At 41.6% G+C, this 24,912-nt stretch overlaps 3 protein-coding genes, 1 long non-coding RNA gene and 1 other non-coding gene across 8 annotated transcripts in view; all 5 read left to right on the top strand.

The window, feature by feature from the left end:
- Positions 1–11,778, top strand: part of LOC134813967 (nischarin-like) — a 34,943-nt gene extending 23,165 nt beyond the window's left edge. Inside the window, exons 9-16 of the mRNA XM_063821921.1 lie at positions 6,744–6,854; positions 7,107–7,281; positions 8,522–8,626; positions 8,877–9,005; positions 9,246–9,371; positions 9,629–9,812; positions 9,964–11,239; positions 11,562–11,778. Coding sequence (XP_063677991.1) covers positions 6,744–6,854; positions 7,107–7,281; positions 8,522–8,626; positions 8,877–9,005; positions 9,246–9,371; positions 9,629–9,812; positions 9,964–11,239; positions 11,562–11,696 — 2,241 coding nt within the window. The 3' untranslated portion in view covers positions 11,697–11,778. The remainder of the gene's footprint in view (positions 1–6,743; positions 6,855–7,106; positions 7,282–8,521; positions 8,627–8,876; positions 9,006–9,245; positions 9,372–9,628; positions 9,813–9,963; positions 11,240–11,561) is intronic.
- Positions 5,570–5,761, top strand: LOC134814549 (U2 spliceosomal RNA). The gene has a single exon (XR_010160180.1). It is a non-coding gene; the product is annotated as a U2 spliceosomal RNA (small nuclear RNA).
- A 158-nt stretch (positions 11,779–11,936) lies between the features above and the next one.
- LOC134814229 (uncharacterized) lies at positions 11,937–12,865 on the top strand. The gene is made up of 2 exons (XR_010160123.1): positions 11,937–12,142; positions 12,174–12,865. It is a non-coding gene; the product is annotated as an uncharacterized LOC134814229 (long non-coding RNA).
- A 49-nt stretch (positions 12,866–12,914) lies between these two features.
- Positions 12,915–24,912, top strand: part of LOC134814516 (glycine N-methyltransferase-like) — an 84,080-nt gene continuing 72,082 nt past the window's right edge. The window contains exons 1-6 of one of the 4 annotated variants that reach the window (XM_063822673.1): positions 12,919–12,947; positions 16,766–16,809; positions 21,531–21,599; positions 22,022–22,207; positions 22,423–22,589; positions 24,168–24,334. In XM_063822673.1, coding sequence (XP_063678743.1) covers positions 21,539–21,599; positions 22,022–22,207; positions 22,423–22,589; positions 24,168–24,334 — 581 coding nt within the window. In that variant the 5' untranslated portion in view covers positions 12,919–12,947; positions 16,766–16,809; positions 21,531–21,538. Of the gene's footprint in view, positions 12,948–16,765; positions 16,810–17,261; positions 19,915–21,497; positions 21,600–22,021; positions 22,208–22,422; positions 22,590–24,167; positions 24,335–24,912 lie in introns of those variants that run through there. The other 3 variants (XR_010160174.1, XM_063822669.1, XM_063822670.1) reach the window with 3 other exon arrangements.
- Positions 13,277–16,508, top strand: LOC134814519 (uncharacterized). The gene is made up of 2 exons (XM_063822676.1): positions 13,277–13,307; positions 13,744–16,508. Exon 2 carries the CDS (start codon positions 13,747–13,749, stop codon positions 14,944–14,946), a length of 1,200 nt encoding a protein of 399 aa, XP_063678746.1. The 5' UTR covers positions 13,277–13,307; positions 13,744–13,746; the 3' UTR covers positions 14,947–16,508.

Genomic DNA, 24,912 nt, shown 5'->3' with positions numbered 1-24,912 from the left:
AAAATATCGTTAAAGTAAAGTGTTCTACTCACAAGGTTGCTAGCATGCTGTCTACACTCTACAAGATGTTCATTAACATCAAACCGTTCTCCTGCGGTCTCAAGAGGAGCTTATATTCAACTAATCTTAGACTTACTAGTAACTATAACGACAACGCTCGTCAACAATAGAAGGTAAGTATACAAATATTATTCCTAACTATGAGCATGGCTAGTAAGTAGTAAGCAGTATTAAGCACATGCTTCAAGTTATTGTCCAGCTAGAGAGCTAGAGGATGGGCAGATTGGGCACGTTCCTTTTATCCCTTTATCCTATACCATGCTTTGAGAAAAGTGCGCAGACAGCATAAAAGAGTTTGTGCAGATAGGATTCATGTCTAATCAGTTTATTCGCATAAAATGTGGATGCTCCTGTGTAGGCTACCAGGTGTTTCAGTGTAAAATAGAGGCAGCCAACCAGACTAGTCCTACAGGGGCGTACCTGTGATAAACAGGTTGCCAGGTATTTATAGAGGCAGCCAACCAGACTAGTCCTACAGGGGCGTACCTGTGATAAACAGGTTGCCAGGTATTTATAGAGGCAGCCAACCAGACTAGTCCTACAGGGGCGTACCTGTGATAAACAGGTTGCCAGGTATTTATAGAGGCAGCCAACCAGACTAGTCCTACAGGGGCGTACCTGTGATAAACAGGTTACCAGGTATTTATAGAGGCAGCCAACCAGACTAGTCCTACAGGGCGTACCTGTGATAAACAGGTTGCCAGGTATTTATAGAGGCAGCCAACCAGACTAGTCCTACAGGGCGTACCTGTGATAAACAGGTTGCCAGGTATTTATAGAGGCAGCCAACCAGACTAGTCCTACAGGGGCGTACCTGTGATAAACAGGTTGCCAGGTATTTATAGAGGCAGCCAACCAGACTAGTCCTACAGGGGCGTACCTGTGATAAACAGGTTGCCAGGTATTTATAGAGGCAGCCAACCAGACTAGTCCTACAGGGGCGTACCTGTGATAAACAGGTTACCAGGTATTTATAGAGGCAGCCAACCAGACTAGTCCTACAGGGCGTACCTGTGATAAACAGGTTGCCAGGTATTTATAGAGGCAGCCAACCAGACTAGTCCTACAGGGCGTACCTGTGATAAACAGGTTGCCAGGTATTTATAGAGGCAGCCAACCAGACTAGTCCTACAGGGGCGTACCTGTGATAAACAGGTTGCCAGGTATTTATAGAGGCAGCCAACCAGACTACTCCTACAGGGGCGTACCTGTGATAAACAGGTTGCCAGGTATTTATAGAGGCAGCCAACCAGACTAGTCCTACAGGGGCGTACCTGTGATAAACAGGTTGCCAGGTATTTATAGAGGCAGCCAACCAGACTACTCCTACAGGGGCGTACCTGTGATAAACAGGTTGCCAGGTATTTATAGAGGCAGCCAACCAGACTAGTCCTACAGGGGCGTACCTGTGATAAACAGGTTGCCAGGTATTTATAGAGGCAGTCAACCAGACTAGTCCTACAGGGGCGTACCTGTGATAAACAGGTTGCCAGGTATTTATAGAGGCAGCCAACCAGACTAGTCCTACAGCTCTACAGGGGCGTACCTGTGATATACAGGTTGCCAGGTATTTATAGAGGCAGTCAACCAGACTAGTCCTACAGGGGCGTACCTGTGATAAACAGGTTGCCAGGTATTTATAGAGGCAGCCAACCAGACTAGTCCTACAGGGGCGTACCTGTGATAAACAGGTTGCCAGGTATTTATAGAGGCAGCCAACCAGACTAGTCCTACAGGGGCGTACCTGTGATAAACAGGTTACCAGGTATTTATAGAGGCAGCCAACCAGACTAGTCCTACAGGGGCGTACCTGTGATAAACAGGTTGCCAGGTATTTATAGAGGCAGCCAACCAGACTAGTCCTACAGGGGCGTACCTGTGATAAACAGGTTGCCAGGTATTTATAGAGGCAGCCAACCAGACTAGTCCTACAGGGGCGTACCTGTGATAAACAGGTTACCAGGTATTAATAGAGGCAGCCAACCAGACTAGTCCTACAGGGGCGTACCTGTGATAAACAGGTTGCCAGGTATTTATAGAGGCAGCCAACCAGACTAGTCCTACAGGGGCGTACCTGTGATAAACAGGTTGCCAGGTATTTATAGAGGCAGCCAACCAGACTAGTCCTACAGGGGCGTACCTGTGATAAACAGGTTACCAGGTATTTATAGAGGCAGCCAACCAGACTACTCCTACAGGGGCGTACCTGTGATAAACAGGTTGCCAGGTATTTATAGAGGCAGTCAACCAGACTAGTCCTACAGGGGCGTACCTGTGATAAACAGGTTGCCAGGTATTTATAGAGGCAGTCAACCAGACTAGTCCTACAGGGGCGTACCTGTGATAAACAGGTTGCCAGGTATTTATAGAGGCAGCCAACCAGACTAGTCCTACAGGGGCGTACCTGTGATAAACAGGTTGCCAGGTATTTATAGAGGCAGCCAACCAGACTAGTCCTACAGGGGCGTACCTGTGATAAACAGGTTGCCAGGTATTTATAGAGGCAGCCAACCAGACTAGTCCTACAGGGGCGTACCTGTGATAAACAGGTTGCCAGGTATTTATAGAGGCAGCCAACCAGACTAGTCCTACAGGGGCGTACCTGTGATAAACAGGTTGCCAGGTATTTATAGAGGCAGCCAACCAGACTAGTCCTACAGGGGCGTACCTGTGATAAACAGGTTGCCAGGTATTTATAGAGGCAGCCAACCAGACTAGTCCTACAGGGGCGTACCTGTGATAAACAGGTTGCCAGGTATTTATAGAGGCAGCCAACCAGACTAGTCCTACAGGGGCGTACCTGTGATAAACAGGTTGCCAGGTATTTATAGAGGCAGCCAACCAGACTAGTCCTACAGGGGCGTACCTGTGATAAACAGGTTACCAGGTATTTATAGAGGCAGCCAACCAGACTAGTCCTACAGGGGCGTACCTGTGATAAACAGGTTGCCAGGTATTTATAGAGGCAGCCAACCAGACTAGTCCTACAGGGGCGTACCTGTGATAAACAGGTTACCAGGTATTTATAGAGGCAGCCAACCAGACTAGTCCCACAGGGGCGTACCTGTGATAAACAGGTTGCCAGGTATTTATAGAGGCAGCCAGCCAGACTACTCCTACAGGGGCGTACCTGTGATAAACAGGTTGCCAGGTATTTATAGAGGCAGCCAACCAGACTAGTCCTACAGGGGCGTACCTGTGATAAACAGGTTGCCAGGTATTTATAGAGGCAGCCAACCAGACTAGTCCTACAGGGGCGTACCTGTGATAAACAGGTTACCAGGTATTTATAGAGGCAGCCAACCAGACTACTCCTACAGGGGCGTACCTGTGATAAACAGGTTGCCAGGTATTTATAGAGGCAGCCAACCAGACTAGTCCTACAGGGGCGTACCTGTGATAAACAGGTTGCCAGGTATTTATAGAGGCAGCCAACCAGACTAGTCCTACAGGGGCGTACCTGTGATAAACAGGTTACCAGGTATTTATAGAGGCAGCCAACCAGACTAGTCCTACAGGGGCGTACCTGTGATAAACAGGTTGCCAGGTATTTATAGAGGCAGCCAACCAGACTAGTCCTACAGTGGCGTACCTGTGATAAACAGGTTGCCAGGTATTTATAGAGGCAGCCAACCAGACTTGTCCTACAGGGGCGTACCTGTGATAAACAGGTTACCAGGTATTTATAGAGGCGGCCAACCAGACTACTCCTACAGGGGCGTACCTGTGATAAACAGGTTGCCAGGTATTTATAGAGGCGGCCAACCAGACTACTCCTACAGGGGCGTACCTGTGATAAACAGGTTGCCAGGTATTTATAGAGGCAGCCAACCAGACTAGTCCTACAGGGGCGTACCTGTGATAAACAGGTTGCCAGGTATTTATAGAGGCAGCCAACCAGACTAGTCCCACAGGGGCGTACCTGTGATAAACAGGTTGCCAGGTATTTATAGAGGCAGCCAACCAGACTAGTCCTACAGGGGCGTACCTGTGATAAACAGGTTACCAGGTATTTATAGAGGCAGCCAACCAGACTAGTCCTACAGGGGCGTACCTGTGATAAACAGGTTACCAGGTATTTATAGAGGCAGCCAACCAGACTATTCCTACAGGGGCGTACCTGTGATAAACAGGTTACCAGGTATTTATAGAGGCAGCCAACCAGACTACTCCTACAGGGGCGTACCTGTGATAAACAGGTTGCCAGGTATTTATAGAGGCAGCCAACCAGACTAGTCCTACAGGGGCGTACCTGTGATAAACAGGTTACCAGGTATTTATAGAGGCAGCCAACCAGACTAGTCCTACAGGGGCGTACCTGTGATAAACAGGTTGCCAGGTATTTATAGAGGCAGCCAACCAGACTACTCCTACAGGGGCGTACCTGTGATAAACAGGTTGCCAGGTATTTATAGAGGCAGCCAACCAGACTAGTCCTACAGGGGCGTACCTGTGATAAACAGGTTGCCAGGTATTTATAGAGGCAGCCAACCAGACTAGTCCTACAGGGGCGTACCTGTGATAAACAGGTTGCCAGGTATTTATAGAGGCAGCCAACCAGACTAGTCCTACAGGGGCGTACCTGTGATAAACAGGTTACCAGGTATTTATAGAGGCGGCCAACCAGACTAGTCCTACAGGGGCGTACCTGTGATAAACAGGTTACCAGGTATTTATAGAGGCAGCCAACCAGACTACTCCTACAGGGGCGTACCTGTGATAAACAGGTTGCCAGGTATTTATAGAGGCAGCCAACCAGACTAGTCCTACAGGGGCGTACCAGTGATAAACAGGTTACCAGGTATTTATAGAGGCAGCCAACCAGACTAGTCCTACAGGGGCGTACCTGTGATAAACAGGTTGCCAGGTATTTATAGAGGCAGCCAACCAGACTAGTCCTACAGGGGCGTACCTGTGATAAACAGGTTACCAGGTATTTATAGAGGCAGCCAACCAGACTAGTCCTACAGGGGCGTACCTGTGATAAACAGGTTGCCAGGTATTTATAGAGGCAGGCCAACCAGACTAGTCCTACAGGGGCGTACCTGTGATAAACTCTGCCTGCTCACAAGTATTCTCGCACTACACACTGTACTCACTCAGCCGTATAGCGACCAATAATCACAATAACGCACGGTAAAGAGTATCGTACACTAGTCAACACGGTAGGGTTAGGTTATCTTAATAATTGATCTTTAGTTAAACTTGATATAGTTGAGTATAGATTAATAATTTAGTTTTATAATAACATCATTAAGCTGAATTACACAGCTGTTCGATTGAAATGCCCAAATTTTCGAAGAAGTTACGTCATTTAAAAATTGTGATTTGAATTTCATCTCATTTTGTCTTTACCTGAGATTACCTCAAAACATACCAGTCTAAATTTTGTCTACATTTTTCGGAATATATTTTTGGCTCTTCGATCGAATGTATATCTTTGATCTATTTCAAACGCAAGGATATATTTTTGATGCATGATATAGGCCTCAAACACCGGTTCAATTTTATCGCTTCTCGGCCTTTTGGCTAAGATCAAGTGTAGTATCTGTTCTTATCAGTTTAATATCTGATACGCTTCTCATCGAGTAGCTTCAATATTAAATTGATTTTTGGAAATCCGTCTCGGATGTGAAGCTTGCTTCAGCCAGACCACGAGTCTTCCCCGTATTGCAGTACCTCGGGGCAAGGCTCACCTCCCTTTGGGGAGGAACTGATAAAACTGACGAAATAAGACTGAAATGCTTGTAGTCGTGCTCCAAATAATCACTACAACCTTATTAGCAATTCAGAGGCATCCAATTTCACTCTAAACCAATTTCACTCTAAACCAGATGATAGCATTCCACTCTCAAATTGTTGAAGTCGTTATTTTCTCAGCGATATACTTTAAAAGTTTAAATGAAGGGACAAGATTCAAGATATTTTGGAGTCCGGGAGTCCCTTCTTAATCTAACCCTCCGTTCCCCGACCATTGTGCTCAGTCAACTGTGGGGGTTTTATAGACCCAATAAAGTCCTCATCTCACCTCAGCTCCGGTATTTATCCACCGTTTTTTATCGAGTGATGGATTCTGAAAGCCCCGTTCTGCTACAAACATTGCTAAACAGGCACATTATTCATCAGGGCGCTTGTTTTGTGCTCAGCTTGATCGGACTTAATGAATCTTCAGTGAAATTTGGACGATAAAACATTATGATACAGTATACTGAAAGAAGTAAATTTAAATATAGCTCTGTCGCAATGGGGCAAACATAAGAGTTCAGATTTTGTACCTTTTACGTGGGGCGCACGAACAGTGTAATGATGAGATGTACCTCCCGCGCAGATCACGTACTGTAATATTATTGGAGTATTAGAAATGTGAAATTAATGTTGTATTTAAATTATTTCGCCAAAAAGACGGCTTCAGCCTTCACTTGATTTGTTGCCAGGTAAAATGAACTGTGTTTTGAAATTTCCCCGTCAGTAAATACCACACCCTAATTCATACAATCACAAGCAAGGACCTATACAAGATACACATCGTAGTCGATACTCGTAGTCTCTATCTATCGCCTCTATAATGACCTCTAACCTAAATTCACAGTTCTGATAATGAAGAAATTAGGAAGAATGTTTAAAAGCAGTGTTGAAGTTTATGTTATTATTCTTGCTTTAATCTTAAGTTCTAACGCTTCCAGGAGTTGGATGTGAGTTACAACCAGATAGAAGTGTTGGACCTGAACTACATTAACCCGGCTCTCACTAAATTAGTGTGTACTCACTGCAGTGTCATGAAGGTCATCACCAAGGTAGGTTATTTTATACGACTTATAGAAAACTTATAACAAATTCATACAACTTTTGACAGTGATTTATTCGAATTCTTGGTTAAAAATGTATTTAACTTTATTTGTTGACTCATTACCCTATGGATCCTTTTTTTGTGGTCGTAGATCCGAGGGACTTTGGCCGTGTTGCTTTCAGCCTTGTATTATTTTCTTCAAAAATAAATAAATCGATCCCAATGGATCTCATTAATCTCACGACAACGTTACTTTTAGACACACGAGAACCTCTCCGAGCTGATCCTATCAAACAACCAGTTAACTGAGCTGACAGGGTTTAACAAGATTGTGATGCTGAGAAAACTAGATCTCCATAGCAACTGTGTAACGTCTGTAGATAATATTGCGTGTTTAACAGACCTACCTAGGTTACACGACATCGCTATCGCTGGTAAGTGGGGGTGTATTGTAGGATGTATTGTAGGATATATTGTAGGATACATTGTAGGGTATATTGTAGGGTATATTGTAGGATATATTGTAGGATATATTATAGGATATATTGTAGGGTATATTGTAGGATATATTGTAGGATATATTATAGGATATATTGTAGGATATATTATAGGATATATTGTAGGATATATTGTAGGGTATATTGTAGGGTATATTGTAGGATATATTGTAGGGTATATTGTAGGATATATTGTAGGGTATATTGTAGGGTGTATTGTAGGATATATTGTAGGGTATATTGTAGGATATATTGTAGGGTATATTGTAGGATATATTGTAGGGTATATTGTAGGATATATAGTAGGATATATTGTAGGATATATTGTAGGATATATTGTAGGATATATTGTAGGGTATATTGTAGGATATATTGTAGGATATATTGTAGGGTATATTGTAGGATATATTGTAGGATATATTGTAGGGTATATTGTAGGATATATTGTAGGGTATATTGTAGGATATATTGTAGGATATATTGTGGGGTATATTGTGGGGTATATTGTGGGGTATATTGTAGGATATATTGTAGGATATATTGTAGGATATATTGTAGGGTATATTGTAGGATATATTGTAGGGTATATTGTAGGGTATATTGTGGGGTATATTGTAGGGTATATTGTAGGGTACATTGTAGGATATATTGTAGGGTGTATTGTAGGATATATTGTAGGGTATATTGTAGGATATATTGTAGGATATATTGTAGGGTATATTGTAGGATATGTTGTATGGTATATTGTAGGATGTATTGTAGGGTACATTGTAGGGTATATTGTAGGATATTTTGTAGGATATATTGTAGGATATATTGTAGGATATATTGTAGGATATATTGTAGGGTATGTTGTAGGGTATATTGTAGGATATATTGTAGGGTATATTGTAGGGTACATTGTAGGATATATTGTAGGATATATTGTATTTGTAGGATATATTGTAGGGTATATTGTAGGATATATTGTAGGATATATTGTAGGATATAATCTTGAAAAGATTAACTTTGGACAGTTGGGTAATGTGATGGTCTGGTTGAGTAATGAAGTATTCCTGCAAAATTGGGGGTTTAAGATGATCAACAAAATCATATCTGTGGTATCGTGACTTGGAAAACTTCCTAGTCTTCATGAAAATTAATTAACTGTCTTAAAATGAAATGTTTGTAATTTCAGAGAACCCACTCTCGAAGAGCAGATCGTATCGTAACAAAGTTCTGTGCATGTTCACTCAAGCATGTAGGAGAACTGACATCCTAGTGGACGGAAAAGGCTTTTCTGGTAAGTATGCCTGACGTATTCTGGTATTTTAGAGACATAGCTCTTAAGCTCTTTTAAAATCAATAGTCAGTCCAGTTGAATTTTGAAAAAGTAATAAATTCTTCTAAATAAGTGATCATCGTCATGTTATCAACCAATTTTACTTTTACCTAATTTGATGACTGACAATTATCATTACATACTCATTTTACCTAGACAGTTCTAAAATACACTTATAATTGCCCTGTCCCCACCACATTACTCCCTGTAGAGAAGGAGAAAAAGAAAGCTAAGAACACCCGTGTGAAGGGGTCGGCGAGCCAGGGCCCTTCAACACTGCCCTTCTTCGGTACTACTTCCGACCAGGTTCCCACTGCATTCGCTCAGGAACCATCGCCAGGTTTGTTCTGTTAGGGATCATTAACATATAATAATAACATGAGCGACCCAATCATCATTCATCTTCGAGCCAGTAAAAAAATGTTGTTTGAAGAAATTTGAGAGCGGTTCGAGCCTAAACAGCTGTAGCCTGTAAGTAAAACAGATTTTCGTACGAAGACGAGAAGTCAATAATAAACAATAACTTGCTAATTAACCAGTTAATTAATTAATTAATTAATTAATAAGTGACACATTTCAGATGAGCACCGCTGGAACACAATCCTGCACGATTCCTCGGTAGCGACCACCGAGAGCTCACACTCTGACTCCGAAGCAGAGCTTGCTGAGGAGGGGGAGGCTCTTTCTCCAGCTATCTCTGAATTAAGTATGTTAATTTACTAATTAATTGATTAAGTATGTTAATTAATTAAATAAATGATAATTTACTAATTAAGTAATTAAGTATGTAAGTTAATTAGTTATTAGTTGATAGAATAGCATGAAGTGGTTGATCTGGTGATTTTTTCAAGTGTGGGACATCTTGTTTTTAAGCTTTTTTCAAATCGCAACAGCTACCAAAATAATGACATAACCAAAAACCAGAGGCGGGTAAAACTCACAAACTATTACAAACTCCCCCAGGAAGCACACCCTCTCAAACGCGCACCTACGACTGGGACCCTGCGCAAGCGTTCGCGTCCTCTGCCCCCTCCACATCACCACCCCAGCCTTACATGTCCTCTCCCGGTGGGGCCCTGATGGGGCTGAGTGCGTCCCATCAGGGCAGCTCTACCTGTCTGGATCATACCAGTAGCTGCGATGACGGGTATGTGGTTTATTGTTTGTTTGGTTGTGCTCGGTTTTTTTAGATTTTTGTAAAATTCATGCCATTCCTTTTCATCTCATCGCATATTTAGTTAATTCTTCTGACCAATAAATTTTACTATAAGCCAATAAAACCTGTCCCCCACCCGCAGTGATCTAGAAGCTGCTAATGACGAGTACAGCTCACTAGAGCCTGTGTCTCCCCTCAATGTACCTGTCATCAAACACTTTAACTCTTCCTACTACAACCTGTCCGGCTCAGCAGATCTTTACTCTAAACTTGGCTCCAGTCCAGCTCAGACAGGTTCCAATCTTGGATCCAGTCCTAGACTTAGGATGAACCCGTTTGGGGAGCCCGAACAACGTCAAGGATCCAACGTCAGTTCAGTTTCTGGCTCCAGCAAGGATCTGAGTGACACGAGTAGTTGTGATGATTACAACACGTGCATGGAGGAGTCTAGACTGGAGGACAACACGTGTATTGGGGAGGAGGACAAGCAGGGAGCGCCAGAGAAAGGGAATCTCTTCGAAGGGCTGATCATCTCACCTTCTAACTTGACTTTGAATCTGAGTGCAAACCCGGACAATGAGATGGAATCTCTCTCAGACTATGACACTCCTGCTCCAACACCTTATTCTTCCGTCTTCACTTCTCCTCATCTCGAACTGGATAATCCCGATGGAGAAGAAAGAGGGGACTTTGCGTCCGCATTGGAGGTATCAGGAGAGTTTTCAGAGGCCACTAAAGCTATTGAAGAGGTCGTGCCCACATTGGAGGTATCAGGAGAGTTTTCTGAAGCTACTGAAGCTATTGAAGAGGACGTGATTTCAGAGAAAGACATGATGAGGTCATCAAGAGACATGGGCTATGTAGAGAGTGACTCGGCCGATTTGGCCGAGTTGGGTGTGGAAACGTTTGTTGTAGATCGGCCCGATTATGATGACATTATTTTTGCGGGTGGAACTAGCCCAGAAGTAGGTGAAGCCTGTCCTGGATCTAGCGTGGAAGTTTCAAGTACTGATCTGATTTCACAAAACTATGATAACCCCCACACAAGTGATAAAGAAGGGGCATCAAACAGCGGGTACAAGACAAAAGGTAGCCCAGGTCCAGCTGAAACGCCGGACTTTATCTCCAACAGTCCCATGTTATCGCGAACTAGGAGTCCACTTCTATCCGACGATAGTCCTGTTTTAGCTAGAGACAGTCCTGTTTTAGCTAGAGACAGTCCTGTTTTAGCTAGGGACAGTCCTTTATCAGCCACAGATATTTCCGTTTTAGCGGGAGACAGCCCTCGCCTTGGTAGAAGTAGAGACAGCCCTGTTTTTGCTAGAGACAGCCCAGTTTCTCCCGGAAGTGATCGGATTGTCACTACAGATAGTCCTGTATCACCTGGGCTAACAGACCACACTTCTAGTGGTGATGAGGTGAGAGTTATTTTATTAGATCAACAAATGAAGAACATGGAAAAGTCTTATCATCGAATAATAATAACTGAAACTTAAAACTTAAGGGATTCAGTTTTCAAAAGAACTGGAAACAGTGTTGAAAATCTCCCATAAAATAACTTTCTGTAATTTAGAAATCTGCAATTTTTTCTTTCAGTGACTTGCGTTATCTGTAACAATTATTAATAACTGGTACTTAAAATTCTGTTCTCAAAAGAACTGGAAAAAGCGTTGAAAGCGTCCATGAGATTATTAATAAATCTGCAATTTTGTTTTCTTTCACTTTCACTTTCACTTTCAGTGTATTGCGCGGCTCAACAAGATCCAGTCTCTGTCGTTCAGCAGAGACACAGATCTGGGAGATCTGTACGACAGTGAGGACAGTGAGGACGCCAGTGAAGGGATATCTTTCAGCAACAGCAAACTCCAGTTTTAGTTTCCTTAGAAACAGCAAACTCCAGTTTTAGTTTCCTTAGAAACAGCAAACTCCAGTTTTAGTTTCCTTAGCAACAGCAAACTCCAGTTTTAGTTTCCTTAGAAACAGTGAACTCCAGTTTTAGTTTCCTTAGAAACAGTGAACTCCAGTTTTAGTTTCCTTAGAAACAGTGAACTCCAGTTTTAGTTTCCTTAGAAACAGTGAACTCCAGTTTTAGTTTCCTTAGAAACAGTGAACTCCAGTTTTAGTTTCCTTAGAAACAGTGAACTCCAGTTTTAGTTTCCTTAGAAACTGTGAACTCCAGTTTTAGTTTCCTTAGAAACAGTGAACTCCAGTTTTAGTTTCCTTAGAAACAGTGAACTCCAGTTTTAGTTAATCTCGTCCTCTGCTGCAGCAAACTGCGATAAATACAATTTTAGTTCAGATCCAAGAAAATAACATCCAGCGTTACCTGTACGCTGGATATGTATATTTCAGTGTATCACGTTATCAGCAGCAGTCAATTGCTCAGTTTTAGTTTATATCTGAGCAGATATTCCTAAGTTGAACATGACACAGACATTTTCCAGCAGCAGCTTCACTTGTAGCTAGTGACAATTTGTGGTCATTTTAGCTTTAGTTTTTACCTCCGTAAGGAGTAGGAAGTTATCAGCTTGTTAATTTTTTGAGCTGTAGTTTGGATAAAATCTTAATCTTCTCTAAAAGGCTTCTCTTGATAATAAAATTATGAGAAATAATTATGTTAATATGTTGATTACTGGTGTATTCCTTGTTTGAGATTAAAAATGAGGTCCCATTAAAAAATCAAAATAATTGGACGATTGATCTAGATCTGACCATGATTTGAAGTCTATTTCCGTCTTAATGCAAAGAATTGCGAAGGGTTTTGTCTTTGTTTTATGTATTACAAACACACATTGTATAATGTATAGTACTAACTTACTAAAGCATTTATAGAATCTAGAGTCTAACAAGTGATCATCTTATTGGTGGTATGCAGTATCTGTCCTTAAATAATTGCAGATTTACTTCTGTTCCGGTTGTCATGACAACCACTTCTGTCCCGGTTTAGTTTCCGTTTGATTTATTCATTCACGATGATTTTTAAAATTCAATTATGTTCATACTAATTCTGTTGTATTTTTCTGTGAGATTATTTTTGCCATGTTTTAGAGTTATGCTGTTTTTATTTTATGTATTCTGGGTAAAATTTTAATACTTTCAACACTACTATATAACAAATAATTTGAGATCATGAATACGATGTAGTTACATTGAAACGTCGAGTAATCTCCTTTCCCTAATAAGAGCATTTTTTACTTGTCGCAACAACCGGGATAAAGATAATTTTACCCAGAATACATTACAACAATGCGACTCATAAATAATACTCCAATCCGGATTTTACACGTTTTTATTTTAGCTAGATTCTATGTCAAAAAATTGTCCAGAATCGATGACTCGTTTTGCACTAAATATTGTTCACCTCCCCACAAGTATCCAGATCTATTATTCCCTAATTAATTATCTAATTAATTATCTAACTAATTATCTAACTAATTTTCTAATTGTCTAGGACAGTATGTAAAGACAGTGAACTACTGGTTCCTGGTAAGTAAGCCCAAAGTAATTTTATTTGAAAATTGGCAAAAGAGTGGCCTTGCGGGTTAATATCGTGGGTTTACTATAAATCTATCAGTGTCCGTACCTAGTTGTGATAGAGGATCATATTAATAGCGAATGAACAATTTCCTGTTAGGGGCCATCTACTTAGGACGTCCTGCAAATACGGGGGGGGGGGGGGGGGGGGGGGGGGGGGTTGCTTTGGAATTTGAGTTGGTTTTATTTGTACTATTAAAAGTAGCTGGAAATCCAGACGGCCGGGGAGGGGGCAGGTTTTGAAAATTTGGACATACTGAAATGTGGTATGAAATTCGCGATTGTGGCGGACGTCCTAACTAGATGGCCCCTTAATTTTATATCAGAACACAGTCAAACCTTTATTATAAGTACCACTATTTGTTTTAATACCTTATTTGCTTATCAGGTGATGTCTGGACTACGTAAAAGAATAACCAAAGTAGGACAGCAAGTTCTGGATAACTATTGTCAGAAAGGAGATGAGATCAGGGGACGAATAATGATACCTCCGATACCTGATTCCAAATTTATAGACAAGCTGCCTGAAGATGTGGAGTTAGAAGGACAGAATGCTGCCGAGAGAGAGCTTCAGGAAGGGTATGAAGCTGAAGTGAAGGTGTTCAGATGTTTTGAGGAGGTTAAGAGTAATGTCATAGTTATACATCAGCTGGATTACACTCACGAACAATATGCTGCATTCCTGCCAGATCATCAGTGTAATGTGAAAATGTGCAAGAGAGGGTTAGACACCCACGATTGTCATCAACCAAAGAAGAATGTGGAGGGTGAGACTGATTTTGTGGTGATAGGAATGAGTTTTGTGGCTGTGTTTGAAGTGAAAGGATTGTCTCTACAGAGTTGTACTGAAGAGGAAGGTAAACTTAAAATGAAGGGTTGTGTTGAGGATGCCTCCAGACAAAGAAAGAGGATGGTGGATCTTATCAGATCAGTAGATTCCTCTCTGAGGGTGTACGAGTTTACTTTGTTAAGTAACGTCTCTAGAGAAGAAGTAGATGAGAAGTATTTGTCTGATGAAACTTTACTGTTCAGTGAAGATCTCGACCACTTGGTTCATATCATTGATAGTTGTGAAGTGTTCTCATCGAATGCTTTAAAACCGGGGATAATGAAGAATGTGGCATGGTGTTTGCTAGGTCTGTGGTGTATTGATCAAGATAACAAATGGGACATCACCACTTGTAGCTTACCTAAATGTATAATGGACATTGATAGTAAACTTAGAAGAGCTCTTGTAACAAGAAAGTCAGTAGATGAGGTTGCTGCTGAAGTGAACAGATCTTCTGGTAAAAATAAGGGGAGAAAGAAAACCAGTTCTAAGAAAGAATATCCTGAAAACCCTGAAATGGTAGATGCACCTAGTTTATTCCAAAACTACCTTAATATTAAAAGCTTAACAAAAGATCAGTTAGATATATTTGAAAGTGAGGAGAGATTCCTCTGGGTGGACGGCCCTGCTGGTTCCGGTAAAACTATCGTAATGCTTGGAAAAATAATTCATTTGGCTTTAACAACACCGCCTGAGAAAAGGATCCTTTTGATTATACCTTATGGCGATAGGTATAAGGGTATTCAAGCAGTCCAATGGTAGAACGTCACTTAAATTTACTGAACAATATCATTGAGGATGTTACTTTGTGTGAAAAGATATCATACGATTGTGATGTTAATGATAATGATACTGAGGATGATATAAGTGAGAAGATTGAAGAAGCAGGCAGGTTAATGTTACAACAATTGTCAGATAGTAGCAGTAAGATTATATTGCTGGTAATAAGGAGAGCACCTGCAGCTGTAAGCATTAAAGTTTCATGACGAATTTTGAATACGTTTTCTTGGATGATTTTCAAAACTTACTCGATGTTCATGAAGGCAGCCTTGGCCTTAGTCTTGGCTTTAGTCTTACGACAAACAGAAAGTATGCTGATGAAAACATCATATTTGAGGGCATACTCTCTATCGTTAAGGAGAGCACGACTAGCGTTTGGATACTATGTGATAATGCACAATCGGTGGTCATAGATAGATTTAAAAAACTTGAATTTCCAGCGTTAACTTTTGGTGATGAATTGAGAAGTTTCTTTGTTAACTCAAAAAGATTAACTGTTAATCTTAGGAATAGTTGTGAAATTTTTACTGTGTTATCAATAATCAGAACGCACCACGAAAGAATGGTATTACCTGGAGCAAGTCCAGTGACATGGCCCCAACAAAAGGAAGGTCACTTTCTTCGTGGCACCAAACCAGTTATCTACTTAGTGGGTGAAAGTAAATCTACTTCATGGATTGATATTCTGAGAAGAGAGCTCGGGAAATTGAAAGGGTCGAACATTCTTAAAAATTCTGATATTGCAGTATTAACATATTTTCTTGATCCTACTCTGATGACTACTCCAGAAAGTATACTTGAGAGATGGAATACACCAGACGATAAGATAACGTTTCTTCCAGCAATATGGTCTATGTCAGCTGAGTGGCCGGCTGTTATAACACTGCTCGATTTTCCATCACATAGCTCACCTGTCAACAATGATAACACTGCATTCAGTCTCTCTTTTCCGTATCTATACACTGCAATCTCCAGAGCCAGAGTGTACTCAACAGTGATTGTATTCAATTACACGCCCAACACTTGTCAATTTTTTGATAAATGTTTAGAAGAACTAAAGCAGCGTAATGATGTTTGTAGGATCGTTGAACTGTATTGATTGTTGCCACGTCTTGTCAGTGTTAATTTACAGTGCTTTAAGACACTCGTTAAGACTTTTGTAATTAATTACAATGTTTTCAGTTGAGAAAGCCATGGATATTGAAACAAATTGTATTGCAATTTTATTTATATATATTTTCATTTACAGATATTTCATCAAATTTTTATTGAAGAAAGTAAACGAAATGTTTTACGCAGTGTTTTTGAAACAGAAACTAAATGTCATGACAACCTCTTTTGTCAGTGTATTTATTCACGATGAGTTTTTAAATTAAATTATATTCATACTTTAATGCTACTGTATTTTTCTGTGAGAATATTTTTGCCATGTTTGAAAGTTACATTTATATTATTTTAGCTAGATTTCATACATTGTCTACAAATTGCCCTAATTTTGAGGGCTACAAAATACGCTCAATGTGAAAAACTATAAGGTGACGAATTTCGTGATCATTAGAAACTACATAATATTATGATAATATAATATAATCGTTGATCTGAGTACTGGTGGGAGATGAACTATGTTTTAATAACACGTGACAGCTATTAACCAATTAGTTTCCAGTATTCCTCAATTACAACACAGAATCAATGTCACATTTTGTACTAAATATTGTTCACCTCCCCACAAGTATCCAGTTCTATTATTCCCTAATTAATTATCTAATTAATTATCGAACTAATTATCTAATTGATCTAGGTCAGTATGTAAAGACAGTGAACTACTTAAACTACTGGTAACTGGTAAGTTGATTACTTTCTTGATTTGTTCTTTTAATTAACTCTACGTAGTAACTTAGTCTAGCTCGGTACATTTAACTTGTTTATTATATAGCAGCTGCTTATTCCTATTTTAAGAAGTTGAATATCAAAATAGATCCCTTGTCTATTTGATATTGGCCGGTTTTTCAAATCGTCGAATTTGACCCCACATATATTTCTATCATTATTCTTACAATACGATGGTTGAAAATGTATTAAAAGTTGATTTTTGGATAGCTGAGAAGAATTTCGTGAAATATCGTTGGTTTCCAATAAATCTATTCTGATTGGGATTGACGATCATACAAAAGAGTAAGAATAATTTCCCGTTAAAATAAGTGTTAACAGAACAACTACTTTCCTGTTAATTATATTTTAACACAGTCTTTATTATACGTACCACTATTTGTTTTAACACCTTATTTTCTTATCAGGTGATGTCTGGACTACGTAAAAGAATAACCAAAGTAGGACAGCAAGTTCTGGATAACTATTGTCAGAAAGGAGATGAGATCAGGGGACGAATAATGATACCTCCGATACCTGATTCCAAATTTATAGACAAGCTGCCTGAAGATGTGGAGTTAGAAGGACAGAATGCTGCCGAGAGAGAGCTTCAGGAAGGGTATGAAGCTGAAGTGAAGGTGTTCAGATGTTTTGAGGAGGTTAAGAGTAATGTCATAGTTATACATCAGCTGGATTACACTCACGAACAATATGCTGCATTCCTGCCAGATCATCAGTGTAATGTGAAAATGTGCAAGAGAGGGTTAGAAACCCACGATTGTCATCAACCAAAGAAGAATGTGGAGGGTGAGACTGATTTTGTGGTGATAGGAATGAGTTTTGTGGCTGTGTTTGAAGTGAAAGGATTGTCTCTACAGAGTTGTACTGAAGAGGAAGGTAAACTTAAAATGAAGGGTTGTGTTGAGGATGCCTCCAGACAAAGAAAGAGAATGGTGGATCTTATCAGATCAGTAGATTCCTCTCTGAGGGTGTACGAGTTTACTTTGTTAAGTAACGTCTCTAGAGAAGAAGTAGATGAGAAGTATTTGTCTGATGAAACTTTACTGTTCAGTGAAGATCTCGACCACTTGGTTCATATCATTGATAGTTGTGAAGTGTCCTCATCGAATGCTTTAAAATCGGGGATAATGAAGAATGTGGCATGGTGTTTGCTAGGTCTGTGGTGTATTGATCAAGATAACAAATGGGACATCACCACTTGTAGCTTACCTAAATGTATAATGGACATTGACAGTAAACTTAGAAGAGCTCTTGTAACAAGAAAGTCAGTAGATGAGGTTGCTGCTGAAGTGAACAGATCTTCTGGTAAAAATAAGGGGAGAAAGAAAACCAGTTCTAAGAAAGAGTATCCTAAAAACCCTGAAATGGTAGATGCACCTAGTTTATTCCAAAACTACCTTAATATTAAAAGCTTAACAAAAGATCAGTTAGATATATTTGAAAGTGAGGAGAGATTCCTCTGGGTGGACGGCTCTGCTGGTTCCGGTAAAACTATCGTAATGCTTGGAAAAATAATCCATATGGCTTTAACAACATCCCCTGAGAAAAGGATCCTTTTGATTATACCATATGATGTCACTAGGTTTAAAGAGTATCCGATGGTAGAACGTCACTTAAATTTTCTAAACAATATCATTGAGCATGTTACTTTGTGTGAACAAATAGCATACGATTATGAAGATGATAATGATAATGATACTGTTGATGATATAAATGATAAGGTTGAAGAAGCAGGCAGGTTAATGTTACAACAATTGTCAGATAGTAGCAGTAAGATTATATTGCTGGTAGTAAGGAGAGCACATACAGCTGTAAGTATGAAAAGTGTCATGACGAATTTCGATTACGTTTTCGTGGATGATTTTCAAAGCTTACTTGATTTTCATCGAATCCATCTTGAGACAAAAAGAAAGTATGCTGATAAAAACACTATATTTGAGGGCATACTGCATATCATTAAGGAGAGCACAACTAGCAAGACTAGTGTTTGGATACTATGTGATTATGCACAATCGGTCTTATATAAACTTGAACAATTTAAAAACAGCGAAATTGAATATCCAGTGTCAGCTTTTGGTGATCAATTGAGAAGTTTGTTTGTTAACTCAAAAAGATTAACTGTTAATCTTAGGAATACTTGTGAAGTTTCTACTGTGTTATCAATAATCAGAACGCATCACGAAAGAATTGTATTACCTGAATCTGATCCAGTGACATGGCCCCAACAGAAGGAAGGTCACTTTCTTCGTGGCACCAAACCAGTTATCTACTTACTGGGTGAAAATAAAGTTACTTCAAGGATAGATATTTTGACCAGAGAGCTGTGGGAATTGAAAGGGCCGAACAGTTGTCTTAAAAATTCTGATATTGCAGTATTATTAATATTTTATGATGACACTACGATGACTCCCCTAGAAAGTGTACTCGAGAGATGGAACACACCAGACGATAAGATAACGTTTCTTCCACCATCGTGGTCTCTGTCAGCTGAGTGGCCGGCTGTTATCACATTGTTCGATTTTACATTATATGCAATCGCCGTTAAATTAGCTGATAACAATGAGTTTGATCCAACAGTGAGTTTTTTTCCTTTGCTATACACTGCAATCTCCAGAGCCAGAGTGTATTCAACAGTGATTCTATTTGATTACACGCCCAACACTTGTCAATATTTTGATAAATGTTTAGAAGAACTGAGGCGACGTAGTGATGTGTGTAGGATCGTTGAACTGTGTTGATAGTTTGCAATTAATGTCAGTGTTAATTGTTTATGCCCATGGTGTGTTAATAATACATAGTTAATATGTAATATTATATTTGTCCCAACTTTAGGTGCAGAATTTTATGTAACTACGATTTCGTGAAAAACAATGTTTTGAATATTTTTTGAAATACAATTTAATTTATGGCATAGTAGTCACTTTTCTTCCGATTTATTTCCCGTTTAATTAATTTACAAAGATTTTAAAAGTTCTATTATTTTTGACATACTTATTATATTGCATTTTTCTTTCGATAACTTACTAATCTATCTAATCGATAACTTACTAATCTATCTAATCTTACACTCAAATCCAACGGTTTTTATTCACTACAACATCCTAAAAAGATTACTACTCTAACGCCCTGCTGTAACCAGCTCACCACATTACACTACCCTAATAAATTGATTAACTGACCTAGGTCTGCATGACTAGACGTACCGTTGCCAGAGTAACACATGACTAGACGTACTGTTGCCAGGGTAACACATGACTAGACGTACTGTTGCCAGGGTAACACATGACTAGACGTACTGTTGCCAGGGTAACACATGACTAGACGTACTGTTGCCAGGGTAACACATGACTAGACGTACCGTTGCCAGGGTAACACATGACTAGACGTACCGTTGCCAGGGTAACACATGACTAGACGTACTGTTGCCAGGGTAACACATGACTAGACGTACTGTTGCCAGGGTAACACATGACTAGACGTACTGTTGCCAGGGTAACACATGACTAGACGTACTGTTGCCAGGGTAACACATGACTAGACGTACCGTTGCCAGGGTAACACATGAGTCATGACTAGACGTACTGTTGCCAGGGTAACACATGACTAGACGTACTGTTGCCAGGGTAACACATGACTAGACGTACTGTTGCCAGGGTAACACATGACTAGACGTACTGTTGCCAGGGTAACACATGACTAGACGTACCGTTGCCAGGGTAACACATGACTAGACGTACCGTTGCCAGGGTAACACATGACTAGACGTACTGTTGCCAGGGTAACACATGACTAGACGTACCGTTGCCAGGGTAACACATGACTAGACGTACTGTTGCCAGGGTAACACATGAATCGACGTACTGTTGCCAGGGTAACACATGACTAGACGTACTGTTGCCAGGGTAACACATGACTAGACGTACCGTTGCCAGGGTAACACATGACTAGACGTACTGTTGCCAGGGTAACACATGACTAGACGTACTGTTGCCAGGGTAACACATGACTAGACGTACTGTTGCCAGGGTAACACATGACTAGACGTACTGTTGCCAGGGTAACACATGACTAGACGTACTGTTGCCAGGGTAACACATGACTAGACGTACTGTTGCCAGGGTAGCACATGACTAGACGTACTGTTGCCAGGGTAACACATGACTAGACGTACTGTTGCCAGGGTAACACATGACTAGACGTACTGTTGCCAGGGTAACACATGACTAGACGTACTGTTGCCAGGGTAACACATGACTAGACGTACTGTTGCCAGGGTAGCACATGACTAGACGTACTGTTGCCAGGGTAACACATGACTAGACGTACTGTTGCCAGGGTAACACATGACTAGACGTACCGTTGCCAGGGTAACACATGACTAGACGTACTGTTGCCAGGGTAACACATGACTAGACGTACTGTTGCCAGGGTAACACATGACTAGACGTACTGTTGCCAGGGTAACACATGACTAGACGTACTGTTGCCAGGGTAACACATGACTAGACGTACTGTTGCCAGGGTAACACATGACTAGACGTACTGTTGCCAGGGTAGCACATGACTAGACGTACTGTTGCCAGGGTAACACATGACTAGACGTACTGTTGCCAGGGTAACACATGACTAGACGTACTGTTGCCAGGGTAACACATGACTAGACGTACTGTTGCCAGGGTAACACATGACTAGACGCAGAGCTACACACGCAGGATCCTGGTACAGCGACGGGAAAAATAAACTCGGTGAGAAATTTGTCTGATTAGAGATTATTCATTTAACACCACGTAATAATCATTCGTTTAATTTCACGTAAGCTAACTTAGGGGAGGGGGTTGGAAACGTTTTTCGTCAGTGTTATTTCTATGCAATTGCTATGTATAAAGCAGCTTATGGAAAAGGGACCTGAGGGAGGGGGTCTGGGTATAAAATGACCGGAATTTAGCTTACGTATTTTGATAACCATCCCTAATCAATAATCTAGGTTTAACGCTAGGAGCAAAGAAAAATCCAAAAATGTAATATGTCTGATTAAATATGTTTTAAAAAATCCACTAAGTGCGAATTCTATATTTATAAATATCAAATTTAACAAAACAGTAATCACTAATCTAGAACTCAATCGTTAATCAACTGCTTATTAACGTTAATTAACACCTAATTTCAGATAGCGAGCTAGGAAAGTGGCTGAACCACGCGGACACCCCAGTCACTGCAGCACGTGCAATAATCAGTCCTCACGCGGGACTAGCATACTGTGGAGAGACAGGCGCGCACGGGTTCAAGAGCATTAATCCCGCCACTACAAGTAGGATAATCGTGTTGGGTCCCAGTCATAACAGATACCTTTCCGGTGAGTTGGTAGAGTGGTTTGTGTAGAATCTGTAATCATGGTACAAATAATGCGATATCAGTTTGTAATGCAAAATAGCTTTGGACATCAAATTTACTAGGTTAGATGACTGAATGTTTGTTTATAAACTTCTGTGATCATGAATATTTAACCATTGCACTGTAATCCTTAAGCAGCCCTCCTATATATTCGATAGTAACACACTGCTCCCTCAGGATGTGCCCTTAGCAAGTGTTCTAAGTTTGAAACACCCCTTTACGATCTCACCACAGACTCTGAAACAGTTTCAGAGCTCTACAAATCTGAACTTTTCACTGATTTTGATGTTTACGATGATGAAAACGAACACAGTCTGGAGATGCAGTATCCGTATATTGCTAAGGTGAGTTATGGTATGGTAGCCGTGTCGTGGCCGTGTGGTGGCAGTGTGGTAGCCGTGTGGTAGCCGTGTGGTGGCCGTGTGGTAGCCGTGTGGTAGCTGTCTGGTGGCTGTGTGGTAGCCGTGTGGTGGCTGTATGGTAGCCGTGTGGTGGCTGTATGGTAGCCGTGTGGTAGCCGTGTGGTAGTCGTATGGTGGCCGTGTGGTGTCCGTGTGGTAACCGTGTGGTAGCCATGTGGTGGCCGTGTGGTAGCCGTGTGGTGGCCGTGTGGTGGCCGTGTGGTAGCCGTGTGGTGGCTGTGTGGTAGCCGTGTGGTGGCTGTATGGTAGCCGTGTGGTAGCCGTGTGGTAGTCGTATGGTGGCCGTATGATGGCCGTGTGGTAGCAGTATCATGGTGGCCGTGTGGTGGCCGTGTGGTGGCTGTGTGGTAGCCGTGTGGTGGCCGTGTGGTGGCTGTGTGGTAGCTGTGTGGTGGCCGTGTGGTGGCCGTGTGGTAGCTGTGTGGTGGCCGTGTGGTAGCTGTGTGGTGGCCGTGTGGTGGCCGTGTGGTAGCTGTGTGGTGGCCGTGTGGTGGCTGTGTGGTAGCTGTGTGGTGGCCGTGTGGTGGCCGTGTGGTAGCTGTGTGGTGGCCGTGTGGTAGCTGTGTGGTGGCCGTGTGGTGGCCGTGTGGTGGCCGTGTGGTGGCTGTGTGGTAGCTGTGTGGTGGCCGTGTGGTGGCCGTGTGGTAGCTGTGTGGTGGCCGTGTGGTAGCTGTGTGGTGGCCGTGTGGTGGCCGTGTGGTAGCTGTGTGGTGGCCGTGTGGTGGCTGTGTGGTGGCTGTGTGGTAGCTGTGTGGTGGCCGTGTGGTAGCCGTGTGGTGGCCGTGTGGTGGCCGTGTGGTAGCTGTGTGGTGGCCGTGTGGTAGCTGTGTGGTGGCCGTGTGGTAGCCGTGTGGTGGCTTTATGGTGGCCGTGTGGTGGCCGTGTGGTAGCTGTGTGGTGGCCGTGTGGTGGCTGTGTGGTAGCTGTGTGGTGGCCGTGTGGTGGCCGTGTGGTAGCTGTGTGGTGGCCGTGTGGTAGCTGTGTGGTGGCCGTGTGGTGGCCGTGTGGTAGCTGTGTGGTGGCCGTGTGGTAGCCGTGTGGTGGCTGTGTGGTGGCTGTGTGGTAGCTGTGTGGTGGCCGTGTGGTAGCCGTGTGGTGGCCGTGTGGTGGCCGTGTGGTAGCTGTGTGGTGGCCGTGTGGTAGCTGTGTGGTGGCCGTGTGGTAGCCGTGTGGTGGCTTTATGGTGGCCGTGTGGTGGCCGTGTGGTAGCCGTGTGGTGGCTGTGTGGTAGCCGTGTGGTGGCCGTGTGGTAGCCGTCTGGTAGCCGTGTGATGGCTGTATGGTGGCCGTGTGGTGGCCGTATAGCGGCCGTCTGGTATCTAACCGCCCATTATTATTTATCCAGCTAGGTTGCTTTTTAAAAGATTTTAAATAATAGATCATCAAATAATAGATTATCAAGCTGGATTATTATAAAAATATGTAATTGAAATTATATTTACTGATTTTTATAAAAAGAATTAATCAAATGGATGCCTAAGTGACAATTCCCCTTGCCAGGTGATGGAAGGATATAAAGACAACTTTAAAATCGTCTCAATAATAGTAGGGGACGTGTCAGGTGATCACGCTAAACAGTACGCTAAAGTTCTGGAACCCTTGCTGGCAGACCCCCACACTGTCTTTGTTATCTCCTCTGATTTCTGCCACTGGGGCAGTCGCTTCAGGTTAGATCATTGTTGCATTTAAAACTGGCCGCATTAGAGTAAATTTAATTTTGAGCGCCCAGTACGTAATACGTACCCAATAGTAATTATACTTAATAAGGCTCCACCGCCGAATTAACTAATTATGTAGTAATTAGGGGAGCTGTAAATGGGGAGAGAGTGTGTTTGAGAGAGAGGGGAGAAAAAGTGAGACACTTTAGTATCACATTTGGGGTACAAAACCATCAATTAAACCACTTACAACCGGCCGATTTAAAAAATTGCTTATTGGCTTCGTCAGAGTTTTGTCGAAACTATACCAAAAAAAACCAGTCCCATAACTCTTACCGTTTTAATATTAAACCGTTAGAAAATTACACACACACGTACACACAGATTTGATGGGATTATAAGTTTAGATCCCACTTCCCATCATGTATTATAACAGCAAACTAAACGATGGTTAACAAACAAACACATACAATTAAAAACAATTATTATTTTTTAAACATTTACGGATATCTGCGCTTTACTGCATTATATTATAAGGGTCTACGATAATAAATAGAAAGGCACGGTACAGATAGGTGCTTTCAATT

Source organism: Bolinopsis microptera, chromosome 4 (genome assembly GCF_026151205.1).
Source record: "Bolinopsis microptera isolate Bmic1 chromosome 4, MBARI_Bmic_1.0, whole genome shotgun sequence".
Lineage (NCBI taxonomy): Eukaryota > Metazoa > Ctenophora > Tentaculata > Lobata > Bolinopsidae > Bolinopsis > Bolinopsis microptera.
The sequence above is the reverse complement of the archived record's forward strand: the minus strand, read 5'-3'. Positions and strand labels throughout refer to the sequence as shown.